The sequence below is a fragment of the Malania oleifera genome, chromosome 3 (genome assembly GCF_029873635.1).
Source record: "Malania oleifera isolate guangnan ecotype guangnan chromosome 3, ASM2987363v1, whole genome shotgun sequence".
NCBI classification, from domain to species: Eukaryota; Viridiplantae; Streptophyta; class Magnoliopsida; order Santalales; family Ximeniaceae; genus Malania; species Malania oleifera.
This window is the reverse complement of record NC_080419.1, coordinates 45,445,303-45,459,689: the sequence shown is the minus strand read 5'-3', so window position 1 is coordinate 45,459,689 and position 14,387 is coordinate 45,445,303. Positions and strand designations below refer to the sequence as shown.

General features: G+C 35.9%; 1 protein-coding gene across 3 annotated transcripts in view; it reads right to left on the bottom strand.

Annotated features, from left to right (window-relative positions):
- Positions 1-2,100: 2,100 nt before the first annotated feature.
- The window catches only part of LOC131152154 (uncharacterized), a 74,023-nt gene continuing 61,736 nt past the window's right edge, over positions 2,101-14,387 (bottom strand). Inside the window, exons 8-11 of one of the 3 annotated variants that reach the window (XM_058103838.1) lie at positions 3,746-3,916; positions 2,987-3,586; positions 2,720-2,906; positions 2,101-2,390 (exon numbers count right to left, since the gene is read on the bottom strand). In XM_058103838.1, coding sequence (XP_057959821.1) covers positions 2,371-2,390; positions 2,720-2,906; positions 2,987-3,586; positions 3,746-3,916 — 978 coding nt within the window. In that variant the 3' untranslated portion in view covers positions 2,101-2,370. Of the gene's footprint in view, positions 2,391-2,527; positions 2,907-2,986; positions 3,587-3,745; positions 3,917-14,387 lie in introns of those variants that run through there. The other 2 variants (XM_058103836.1, XM_058103837.1) reach the window with 2 other exon arrangements.

Sequence of the window (14,387 nt, the reverse complement as noted above, 5' to 3'; positions counted from 1 at the left end):
AGATCTTCAACCTTTCTTTTTCCTAAAGTTTTTTCTTAGTAGATCTTTTATTTTTGTATATATTTGTTTAGATTTTGACTCTAATTCTTCAAATTCTTATCTAATTTTGAAGACATTTCCATGTTTATTGCATAGAATTTCTCTCTGTTTTTTTTTTTACTCTATCTCCATATTTGGGAATAATCACATTTTTTAAAAAGATTTTCATTTTCTTCATACAAATGTCGCATCATTTTTTTTTTTTTTAAGAAAAGAGGGCGGCACCTCCATTTATTTACTAATATACCCTCACTTTTAGTGAAAGAATACCGTGATTACAAGATAAAACAAAAGGAAGAGTATAGAAAAACTCTCCCAAAAAACCAACACCGGCAACCAACCAAACTAAGTCAACAAAATTAAACATAACTAACAAAAAAGATAAGAACATAAGCACAACCAAAATCAAAACAAAATACACCAAACGAAACTCTAGAGATAAACTATCGACAAACGGAAACGAGAGCCCACCTATCCATCCAAAGAATACCTTTCAGATAACATGGTAGAATATTTATTTCTTTCCTCTACATTGTCTTCTTTCTTATACCTAGAATTCCAATATTCTATGATTTCCGTATTAGCTTTAGCATCTTTATACATTTTATCTTTCTTAAAATCTATTATTAGGATTTCATCAATAGTTTTTTTTTTCCTTTTTTTTTTTCGTCCTTTGGAATTTTTCCATCATCAAGTGAATTTATTTAAGTAACTGATTCTCCAATTTCGCACAATTTTTTATTGGATACAACTTCCAAGATTTTTTTTTTTTTTTGGGTATTTTCTAGTAGATCTATTAGCTCTATATTTTCTATTCTATTTATCATAAACTCTATTATTTTAGTATGTTATATGACATCATAAATACTATCTACCAAGAACTTTAATATTAATGCTATTCCAGTACTACTACACTCTCTTTGTTAAGTGGACGACGTGTCTTTTATCTCCTTCACCAAGATAAAGTCTTTAACTTCCCTAACAGTTTATTCTCAAGGATCTCACCCAAATTAAGGTTCAAATCTTCCAGACACTACCCAACTTGGCTCACAGCAGACTAATAGTGACCTAAATTTCAACATTTATGGTTTCTTGGCTTAAAATTTTTTGGAAGATAGGAAAATTTTTCAACACTTTTATTTCACGTAAAGGTTTTAGAAATATTTGGTCTAACTATAAATATCTTAAAATGTAAGGGCCTATGACATGTGATGGAGGTTCCTATTAGAGGGCAAGTGGTAGTGGGGCTACCTAAAAATTTTCTAGTAATGACTCCTATTTGCATCCTGTTTCATCTCTTGACTTCCATAGTTTGATAAACCATTTCATCTTGACTTCTTGTTATTTTTCTAAAATTCAATAATCCTTATCACAACATAAGAATAAATAAATAAAACAAAATAAAATTTTATTTTTATAACATTCCTATCCGCAAAACCAACATTAGATTACAGTTGCATTGTTCTATCATGAAATATTGAGCAGTAAGGGCTCTGTATTTTCACTCTTGCAAGAAATTTTCTCCTGGTCATCTTCCCCTTCCAAGAAAGAGTATGATGACATGATAACTTGGACAAGGCCATTTTTGCTGGTGAGCTGAATCCAAAATAAACTTACTGCTTCGGTAATTTTCACATTCCCCTACCTTGAGACTCAGAAGAATTTAAAAGGACACCTACAAAGTAGTTCTTCTAACTAAACCAAAGTTTCAGATAAACAGCAATAAAAGCAGAGCACGTGAGCTTCTCCATCAGTTGCCTAAGCACAAGGAGTCATTTTTCCAAAATTCACCATTGTTGATACTTCTTAGATTTATGATCAATTGTGTTTTCTATTTGATAAATAATTCTGACAGTGCATAGCCAAATTATGACTTCCTCTAAGCATTCTCACGTTTTGGTTCAACTTTTTAACATGAAATGCTTGCAAATATTTTCATCCATTCAATTTACATGATAATCTGAATAGATTTTAAATGTCATCCGCCCATAGGGGCAGGAACTTATTCCCCCCACTAATGTTTAAATCTAAGTTGCACTTTGCATGATGATACCATTGAAATTATAGAAATTGTACATGAATTATAATAATTTACAATGCAAAAATTACAGAACAGGAGAGGAAGATGCACTTCCATTTGTAAATTTTGAGAATTAAGATGCTATGGATTAATATATCATTTGCTTCACAATCACAATACATTTTCTTTCAGAAGAAAACATTATATCTCAATACAACTTCTATTTCATTTGCCTTTCTTGCTGCAGTCATGCTTGCTCCAACCATAATTCAGGGGCGGCTGGAGATGAGCTGAACCTAGTAGAATATTGTCTATTGACTTATCCTACTGTCTGAAGTTCAAAAGGAGTCATTTTAAGAGATGCATTCATGAATTTTTTATGTTCTGCCCCATCATTTTTGAAGCAAATATTGACAACAACTCCAATCAAGAAGACTCCATGTTCAAGTTTGAAATACAACAAAGCTCGACAAGAAAGGTTGAGGTACGTATATATAGGCTATCAGGTAGCAAATAGCAACTTCTTTACATAATTATCATGATTATAACAACTCTATTGAACATTAGTGATGTAAGAAATCTGGTTACTCTAAAATTTCAGACTCCTAACAAAATTTTATATTCATGGGCCTCAAGCAAAAAATGGCAATTTCTGCTCACCTGAAGCATATGAAATGATATTCCTTTTTAATGGTGAGATATGGTGTGCCCCGTGGAGTGCAGCAGCTCGTAACAAATTTAGAGGTCCAAAATCAACAGCATATGCCTTCTGAAACCCATCCAAGATTGCCATCATCATAATATTTGCCGGTTTCCTCTCTGCTTCAAATTTCCTCAACAAAGAAATCTGCATAAATGAATAAAGCAACCAATATCATACAGAAGCTTGAATACTTGAAAAGAGTATAAAGTTGGAAGAAATCATACCTCCCCAATATCCGTGCCTAGGGCAATACCATCTGCAATGACTCTTGAAAGAGCTAATGCATCTCCAAACCCCAAATTGACTCCTTGACCAGCCAAAGGATGAACAGTATGTGCTGCATCACCAATTAGAACAACACGCTTTGACGCATAACTTTTAGCATGCTTTAAAGACAAAGGAAATACCATCCTTCCCGGTAACAACTTGACCACTTCTGGTGGAATTTCAAAGTACTCATTAGCTGCTGAGGTTGAATCAGCTCTAAACCATGAGAACATGCCTCCACTACCCAAGAGGCTTGACTGGGGATGAGGGCCATATCCATAATCCAAAGCATGGTTTACAGCCTTCACAAAATCGTCATCATTCATCAATTTAAATTCAGATCCCTCTTTTGGATTCATAGTCCAAACTATATTACTATATCTATCACCCAACGGCAAAAGTGCAATTGGACCAGCGGGTAGAAATCGCTGCCATGCACCCCTGTTTTCCACAGCATGTTCTACTGTACATATGATTGCATTCTGCGAGTAGTTCCATCCAGTTGTTTGGAATCCTGCTAATTCCCTGACACGTGACTTGGCCCCATCAGCCCCAACCTGTGATAAACATCATTTAATTTGACAGCAATCAATATGTGATGGACAATATGTGGAATCAGATAGAACACTAGCACCCCATAAGAGGAATTATATTGCTTCTGTCATCTTTTTACTTAATATGCTAAGTAACTTCATTTACACGTAATTAAAGATTACCACCAGCTTCGCATATAAGTTACTGCCATCACTGAGTTCCAGCTCAGCTAAATGTCCACAATTGTTCAATGCTGTCCTTGATGTGCTGCTTATATTTGTGGGTAAAGAGCTTGGACGTGAAGTCATTGACGTTAATCTTGAAGGGTAGATTGTCTTCTGGAAATCTGTGTTCTGCCAAGGCATAAGTTGCAGAGATTTAAAATATATATGAAAATTTCCAAGAGGAAAAATAAAGCAAGATATGGAGTGTACCCTCCTCATGGGAAGGATTTCTTGGGTTTGGGATTTGGATTTATTGGGAGTTTTTTTTTTTTGATAAACAAAGGATTATATTAAATGATGAAAGAGGGATTACAATCAGGCAAACAGAACAGGAAAAATAGGGGGAAAAAAAGGAAAGAAGAAAGAAGAAGACGAAGACATGGAGGACAAGATAACCTCCTGTTACAATAAGAAAGCAACTAAACATGAAGTAAATACAGAAGGTAGAAACCAAGTGGCAATTCAAGATAGTAGAACCAGGCAATCCCACTGCACATCTTCCAAAGAAACATGTTGGAAGAATCCATTAGCTGAACACCGAAAAGACCACTTTGCTCCAAAGCATATTACAAGTGGCGACTCCTTTAAATAATTTGGCATTTCTTTCCATCCAAAACACCAAATAAAGCCAGAACAGCAAACCTCCCTAGAACTTTCCTCTCCTTTCTCTTACCAAAGCTTCCAAACATAGTAATGCAAAAACAATCCAAGGAAGCCAGACATTTTCAATTTTCTTGAAATATAACAAATAAATTATTCCAAAGTCCTCAGGAGAAGGGACAATGTAGAATCAAGTGAGAGCAGGATGAAAGTTAGGGTGTACTCCCAAGAGGGGGGTGAACTGGGTATTTTAAAATTCTATATGCGGAAGCTTAACCAATTTATCTTAATTTGTTTTTCACAAGTGATCTAAATATTCTAATCACCACAGAACTATTTTTAGCAAACGACAATACCAATTTTAATATTCCTAAATATGAAACCAAATCATAAGATTTACAATATTTACAGCTGATTAATCTTGATAACTAAATGTTCAGCCACACAAAGCTTGATGCTAGGATTTGAATGATTAATATATCAATACAACGCAATTCCAGCAGAGTAAATTAGATTTAAATCTGTAGCTACAGCAGAGTTTGATTGGTATAGGTATTCAAATCATTCACAACATTTGCAACTCAAAGTAAAACATTCATGGCATTCACAAATCAATGTAAATCATTCACAGCACAAACAATAGACATATTTCAAAATAAATATGCATGAAAAGTAAAGGAGGTAAGGGAAAGAGTGACACCGGAATTTTTTACAAGGTTCGGCAATTGTGTCTACGTCCTTACCTCATGCAACTTACTATGAGGATTTTACTATCCCTCATTCTAGGAGGAGATGCCTCTCTCTTTTAGTAGGCGGAGATGCCTTTACAAAAACTCCTTCAATAGGCGGAGACGCCTCTCTTCTTTACGTAGGTGAAGTTACCTCTCTCCTTTGCATGGGCGGAGCACCCCACTCCTTCACTAGGCCGAGTCGCCTCTCTCCTTTCAGTAGGTGGAGTTACCTTTGAAGCAAGAACAACCCTTTTGCTTGCCAACGATTCACAACCGAACCGTCAGTTTACAAATAAATCAATAGCTGATTTTGTACAAGGAAAAACTCTCTCAATAGAGCAGATTTGTACACCTAAAAAGCACTATTGATACTCTAAAAAATATTTGCTATGAAGCTCAAGAGATTGGCTGGGTTTTCTGGATATTGAAAGCTTTGAACTTTGAAGTATAAAACCAGAAAAATATTTTCAGCAAAGGAGAACGGCACACAATAGTTTTTCAAACGTAAATTCGATGTGCTTTCTTGCCCTAACATGATTAGGGTTGGCCTTTTATAGCTAGGTTTGAACTCTAACCGTTTGTGCGAGTTTTGGTAACAATATATTTTAAAATGGAAAGATATCACACTGTTCGCAGAACATATCGCCCACTTTGGTTGACTAAACTAGTACTTCGGTCGTTCAAACCAATTAAAATTATGAATTTCGAAGCAGGCAGTAGCCTTTCGGTCGACTGAACTCTACGTTCGGTCTCCTGAACCCGTTCGGTCAATTGAACCCTTGGGTCGGTCGCCCGAACCAATACTATCTGGACTTTAAACAATGGCAGTAGCCATTCGGTCGAATGAACCATAGGTTTGGTCGCCCAAACTCTCTGATGCCATACCAGTTTATTCAGAATCTTGCATTAGGTCGACTGAGCATAGACCTTAGGTGCCCAAACACCCTGAAATTCAATGTTCTTTTTATTTTTGATTCCAAAACTTATTTGTAACCTTTTGAAATGATATTGGATTTTGTAAAATTATTTTCCAAGTTATTAAACAGGTCTCTAGGTCCAATAATTAATCCTAAGAGCTTCACAACAAACATAAGTTCAAGAATTACTTACATGAGACTTATTTTACAATACACATGGAATATTATCTAAGTCTTCATGTCTTTAAGCTTGATCTTCATCCAAGCTCTTCTTCAATAGCCAATCTTCATTTTACTTGTATTCTTCATGACTTTACATTTAACCATCATTCACTATGCTTGTAAGTGTCAGATTTCTAGGGAATAAATTAGGAAATTCTATTTTTTTAAATCTAAAATTACTATTTCTGTTTCTAATAGATTCAGTTTCCTATTTTCTAGCCTAGAGATCTGCTAATTTGATTTGCTGATTTTGTGGTGATTTGATTTGCTAATTTTGTGGCCTTCTTAATTTGGTGGTCTTCCTCTACTATTTATCTTGTAATTGTGTCTCTTGAAATTCAATAAGAATGGTTATTCTTCTTCTAAAAAATCCTTCATGGTATTAGAGCCTCGTGCTATTTTCTTCTGATGATGTTGTATAAGTTGGCAATGAACGGCGCCCAAAGAAATCCTACCGGCTCTTCTAGTACTTCTGAAACCATTCCACCCAATCCTCTGAAGTCTATATCTGCCGATCACTATTCCCAGAATTCAGACCTTTATCTCACGATTACAAAACTCAATGGGCGTAAGAAACCATGGTGCAAGCATTGCAAAAAACCGTGGCATACGAAGGAGAAGTGTTGTAAGCTTCATGGTAAACCAACAAATTGGAAGCCTAAATCCAAACGTGACAGTCATGCCTACCAAGCCACTGCTGAAGAGACTCAGGAGCCTTCTACCAACTCAGATGCAGTCCCTTTTACCAAGGAGCAGTTAGAAAACTTGTACAAATTGTTTCAATATCCAAAAATGTCCTTAACTCCGTCTTGTCCTTAATTGATTTTGATGCAACTGATCATATGACTGGTTGCTCCAAATTGTTCTCATCCTATAGTCTGTGTGCGGGCAATAAAAAGGTCAAAATTGCAGATGGTTCACTCTCGGTAATTGTCGGGATAAGAACTATTAAACTCACTTCGTTGTTAACTCTCCATGATGTGCTCCACGTTCCAAATTTGTCCTGCAATTTGTTGTCCATCAGTAAAATTAACTCTGATCATCAATGTCAAGCTAATTTCTACTCTTCTTATTGTGAGTTTCTGGAATTGACCACGGGGAGGATGATTGGCAGTACTAAGGAAAAAGATGGACTCTATTATTTTGACAATGGACCTAACTCGAGTAGACAATGTCAAAGTACTTGCTTAAATTTTATTTCTCTTTTCAAAGATAATGATATCATGTTATGGCATAATATATTAGGCCATCCTAGTTTTCAATATTTAAAATACTTGTTTCCCAACTTATTTCAGAATAAAAGTCTATCTTCTTTTCAATGTGAAGTCTTTCAGTTTGCTAAACATCATCGTGCATCCTTTTCCACCCAACGCTACAAACCAACTACACCATTTACTGTGATTCATAGTTATATCTGAGGCCCATGTAGTACATCTATGTATTCTGGCAAAAAATGGTTTGTGACCTTGATTGATGATCACATGAGATTAAGTTGGGTTTATTTGATAAAGGAAAAATATGAAGTGGAAAAATTTTCAAAAATTTTTACACCATGGTACAAACACAATTTAAAAAAAAATATTCAAATATTGTGGAGTGATAATGGTCGAGAATATTTCAAAAACATTTTGGGCCAATTTTTTCTTGAAAAAGGAATTGTTCATCAAAGCTCTTGTGTCAACACTCCGCAACAAAATGGTTTGGCTGAAAGAAAAAACAAACACTTATTGGAAGTAGCTCGAGCATTGCTTTTGACCAATTAGGTATCTAAGTATCTTTGGGGTGAAATCGTTCTTAATGCTACATATCTCATAAATAGAACGCCTAATAAGGTTTTAAGTTTTGAAACACCTTTTGATGTTTTTCATAAGTTTTATCCAACAAATCGGCTGTCTTCTTCTTTACCACTAAAGATATTTGGTTGTACCGCTTTTGTTCCTATTCATAGTCATAATCGAGGAAAACTTGAACCTCGAGCCACAAAATGTGTGCTTGTTGGTTATACTCCTACTTAAAAGAGGTATAAATGTTTTGAACCCATTTACAAAAAAATGTTTGTTACCATGGATGTTACATTCTGAGTTACATCCCTATTTTACGCCTCATCTTCAGGGGGGGAACCAAAACAAAGATTCGGCCGTGTTTCATGATTTTTTTCCAAACTGAAGACTCACAAAATGATCCTTCTCCAACTTTGATTATTCGACTTGAAAACCCAAGCTTTATTATACTAGGAGAAAGTGCGTCGAGTTTTTAGATATTGAAAAGCCAGGTCTTCCTACAGTGCCATCTCATTGTGTTCATGATTCTATAATGACTAACAAAGGAAAAACAGAAAAAAAAAAAAAAAAAAAAAAAAAAAACAAAAAGAAACCGCCACAACGTTCGTACCATTTAACATTGTCTACTGGCGACAGAGGACAACTCGAAAGAAAGGGTCTTCCAATCCTTTACACTATCCAAAATCCATAAACCCTCCAGGTAATGTCCTTACCGTGCCTTTACCTCACGTTCAGTCCATTTCATCTTCGAGTTCTAAGTCCTCTAGTTCTAAACTCGAGTTTGGTTCCAATCCTAATTTCGATGATTCTGAACTTCCCATTGTTGTCTGGAAGGGTGTGAGGTCATGCACCCAACATCCATTGTCCAATTATGTGTCATATGAAAATCTCTCACATATTTTTCGGGCTTTTACCTCACAATTGCCTTGTATAGAGATTCCTAATACTGTGCAGGATGCTCTGAAAGTTCCCGAGTGGAAGGAGGTTGTCTTCGAGGAGATGAAAGCTCTTGAAAAAAATGGCATGTGGGAGTTAGTTGATCTACCAAGAGGAAACACAATTGTAGGGTGCAAATGGGCGTTTATAGTCAAGTATAAATCTGATGGTTCTCTAGAATGGTATAAAGCTTGATTTTTTGCCAAAGGATTCACTCAGACCCATGGCATTGATTACTTGGAGACATTCGCCCCAGTCGCAAAGCTAAACTCTTTACGATTTCTTTTGTCACTTGCAGCTAATCGTGACTGGCCTCTGCAACAATTGGACGTAAAAAAATGCATTTCTTAATGGAGAACTGGAGGAAGATGTGTACATGGATGCACGTCCAAGATTTGGTGAAAAGTTTGGCACAAAGGTGTGTAAACTGAATAAGTCTTTATATGGGCTAAAACAGTCACCAAGAGCCTGGTTTGAGAAATTCACTCAGTTTGATAAAATTCAGGGGTATACTCAAGGGCAAGGTGATCATACGATGTTTATAAGACATTCACAGGATAGGAAGATAGCGATACTGATTGTGTATGTAGACGATATAATTGTCACTGGAGATGACATACTTGAGATGAACCGATTGAAGACTTCCCTCTCATCAACATTTGAGATCAAGGACTTAGGATCTCTGAGGTATTTCCTTGGAATGGAGGTTGCTCGGTCGAAGAAAGGGATTGTTGTCTCCCAACGGAAGTATGTCCTTGACCTCCTTAAGGAGACTGGGACGAGCAGTTGTAGCCTAGCAGACACTCCAATAGATCCCAATCAGAAACTTGAAGATGACAAGGAAGGTGATCTAGTGAATACAACTCGGTATCAAAAGTTGGTGGGAAAGTTAATTTACGTATCACATACACGGCCCAATATTGCTTTTGCTGTGAGTTTGGTAAGCTAGTTTATGCATTCACCCTACGAGAAACATCTTGAAGCAGTTTATCAGATTCTCAGATACTTGAAAAGTACACCCGGCAAGGGTTTACACTTCCAGAAGACCACACAGCAGAACATAGATGCATACACTGATGCAGATTGGGTAGACTCAGTTATTGACAGGAGATACATGTCAAGATACTATACTTATGTCTAGGGAAATATTGTCACATGGCAAAGCAAGAAACAGAATGTGGTTGCAAGGAGCAATTCCGAGGTAGAATAGAGAGCTATGGCTAATGGAGTTTGTGAGATGCTATGGCTGAAGAGAATTCTTAAAGAGCTGCGGATGCCGGTGAACATGCCAATGAAGTTGTATTGTGACAACAAAGCTGCCATAAGCATTGCTCAAAATCCAGTACAACATGACCGCATGAAGCATGTAGAGTTTGACAGACACTTCATAAAAGAGAAGATTGATAGTGGAGCTGTTTGCATGCCTTTTGTTCCTACTACTCAACAAATAGCCGATATCTTCACCAAAGGACTTTTCAGACCTAGTTTTGAGCTCTTTGTAAGCAAGTTGGGCATGATAGATATCTACGCTCCAACGTGAGAGGGGGGGGGGGGTGGTCGGATTTCTAGGGAATAAATTAGGAAATTCTATTGTTTAAAATCTGAAATTACTATTTTAGTTTCTAGTAGTTTCAGTTTCCTATTTACTAGCCCAGAGATCTACTGATTTGATTTGCTGATTTTGTGGTGATTTGATTTGCTAATTTTGTGGCCTTCCTAATTTGGTGGTCTTCCTCTACTATTTATCCTGTAATTGTGTTTCTTGAAATTCAGTAAGAATGGTTATTCTTCTTCTAAAAAATTCTTCAATGAGCTATAATACCTGTAAGTACACTTGAAAGCACAATCAGATACCTTAGTTTGTCATTATCAAAACGAGATTAAGCCTTGTAAGGCCAACACAAGATTCCCTATTCATGAAGGAAAGGACATAAATATCGAGAGATAGGGCCTTGTTGGGTCTTGGCTTCTGAAGTAGATCATTAGTGTTGATTCTCTCAAGAAGGGGAGTCCAGGAAAAGGCCTTGATCTGTGAAGGAAAGTTAGCTTTCCAAGGTAGGGAATAGAGGCCAAATGATTTGACATTAGGGTCATGGATCAAATGAGTGAAAAAATATGCATGAAAAATCCCCAAAAGAAACATGACTCCATGGAAGGCCGCCCTCTTGCAGTATGAGAACAGCCGCAATAAGAGATTCATGAAGATTAGAAAGACGAAACAAATGAGGGAAACAATTAGCCAAGGGCAAACCCCCTATTCAATTGTCCAACTAGAAACAGATCTCTCCCCATTACCCACTTTAACGGATGTTAGAAAAGAAAGACCAATGTATTTGAAACTAAGGGGCCGTTTGGTATCACTATCAAAAATTAAAGAAACGAAAACAAAAAACCTAAAACATAAGCTAAAAACTAAAAATCAGCAACCTGTTTGGTTAACATTTGTAAAACTAAAACAAATTAAAATTTTAATTAAAAAAATATCATTTTCATCTTTAAATCAAATAATATTATAGAAATATGATTAAAATAATAAAATTACAAATAATGCACATTGAAAAAATTGCTATAATAAAAAGAAATTATTTTAATTATTTTATTTAATTGTTCTACTCTCAAATTTTACTTTACAATAAAAATTTTATTGGTCAGGACAATTGGAAAATAGTGAAAGCATTTTGTAATTGGCTTTATTATTATTTTTTGAAATTTATATATACATTTCTTTTAATTATATTTAAATTCATATGATCATTTAATTTTGATTTTAGTTTAAAAGTGTATAAAATGAATAATTTAATAAAAAAAACTATTTCTGGATATTAAAATGTCAAGCAACAGGTTGCCAAAACAATTGAAAACCAGAAAATCTAGTTTTCAGTTTTTTTGACAAACAACTAAAAACTAGCAACAGAAACAAAAATTTGACAACATAAACAAACAAATTTTTATAATCCGTTTCTTCATTGTGGAAAAACAGAAACAGAAAAAAGAAAAAAACAACAATACCAAATAGACCCTAAATTTCCAAGGATTTGAATATGTGATATTAATTCCTACAATAGCATCCCACAAATTTTGTGAAAGACATAGACACCAAGTTACCTAGACCCAAGCCTCCCTCCTTTTTAGACCTACTCACAATGTACCAACCTATTGAAAATGATCTCTCTTTTGCTTGCCATCACCCGATCACAATTCACAGGAAATTCCTTGTCAACTTCTCTAATATTGCAAGCAACTCTCACTGGGATCCCAAAAGGGAATAAATAAGACGAGAATATATGAGAGACAAGCAGGATTAAGAGTAATGTGATCCTTTGAAGTGAAAAAACAGCTCCTTTTCACCTATCTGACCTCCTACCAATACTCTCAAAAACTGGGTAATAGTCCTTGAAACCCATAGCCTGCTAACCAAGCAAGGGGCTCAAATCTAAGCCTAAACCCACCAGCCTGCTCTTAGAGAAATTAAATTTTAGCTGAAACACCTTCTCAGAAACCTGTAGACTAGTGAGCATACTAGAAAAGCTGTCCCTACCCTCCAAAAGAGACTAGTATCATATGTGAGAAATGGACAAGTCCTCATTGCCCACCTTTATCCGTTCCACCAAACCTCTTTCAACCCCTCTATCAATCAATATACTTAAAGCATCTGCCACAATAGTGAAAAGAGAATAGGGGTCACCATGCCTCAGACCTCTAGAAGCTCAAAACCAAGACTTAGCCTCCTAGTTGAGTAAAAAACAAAAGACCACAAAGGAGAGACACCCACAGATCCACTTCCTCCATCTTCCTTGAAAGCCTTTCTATCCATCACTCTACCCAAAAAACCGTAACTAGCTTGATCATTAGCTTTCTCAAAGTCCAATTTCAAACCAAACCTCTCTTTTTTCTTCCAACTAAATCCTCAACCACCTCATTAGCCACAAATGCAGCATCAAGGATTTGTCTTTCGCCAATAAAAGCATTTTGATTATGGGAGATGACATCCACCAAGACCATTACTAATTTCTTGGATAAGAATTTGTTTACAATCTTACAAACACTTGTAATCAAACTAAATGTCTAAAGTTATTAACTCTAGTAGCACCACTTTTTTATGGACAAGGGTAATAGACGTGGAATTAAGACTCTACCAACTACCCCATTGTCAAGAAAAACATGGACTCTGAAAAGATCAACCTTCAAAAAGTTCGAACAATTTCAAAAAAGTCCATCGTGTACCCATTTGGTCTTAGAGCTTTCCCTGTATGGTTGTATCCATCAAACACAACACCCCTAATCTCTTTCACCTCAAAAGGCCTCTCAAGCCAATCCGCTTTGTCCTCCAAGATAGGGCACCAATCTGATCCCTATCAACCATAGCTATTCCAACATCCTCCTCAGAAAATTAGTCAGCAATCAAACCTACAATACAATCTAGATCCCTCGTTGTTAAACCCCTATCATCCTCCAATTCTTTAATAAATTCCATCTTATCATGCCACTCACTACCCCATGAAATAATCTCGTATTACAATCGCCATCCTTAACCCACTTCATCCTAGAATTCTGCCTCCAACTCATATCTTCCTTTAGAAGAAGTTGATCAAACTCAATAGTCAATTGAATTCTTCTACTAACATCTTCTTTGGAAGCACCCCCTTTTGTGAGACCATCTAACATAACAAGCTTTTTGTGAAGAATGTCTTTTTACCTAGACCAAATATCCCCAAAAAATTCCACATTTTGAGTTTTAAGTTTACCTTAAAAAAATTTTTTTTTTCTTTTTTAGATAACAAAAATTCATTAAAAGCAAGAAGAAAAAAAATTACAGAACAAGGAAAAGACATCCTCCATAAAAACAAAAACAAAAAAAGGAGTTACATCAACACCGCCTTCCAGTCCCTATGGATTATCGGGCGTGAGACCCTAAAATGCCCCAAAAGAATGAATCTAGAAGGAAGCCAAAAAAGTAGCCTTCTACCAAATCAAGTTTATAGGAGTCTTGCGGTCTTCAAAAATTCTAGCATTCCTTTCGAACCAAAGCATCCACAAAGTAACATTTCAAGAATTCCAATCTCCTCATAAAACAAAAACCCTCACCTTCCACATTGCCACCCACCAATCTCCAGCCAACCTCCAAAAATTAGGGTGAGTAAGCTACAGAGTTTCAAATCTAAATGAATTTGAACCCCATATTGGAGGATTAGCCTTATAAACTAAGGGAAAAATCATCAAAGACCACTCTATGGCATAACTCTTGAGTCAAATAAGGAAATGCATCCTCCCACTCAGTATTGAAAAGAAATCTATCAAATTTAGTAGCAATAGGCCTGGCACCATCTGCAAATCCATTTTTGAGAAGAAGATCCTATGAAGCACACTCCTTGATAAAGTTATTTAATCTCTTCATAGTAGAAGTATTCCTAGA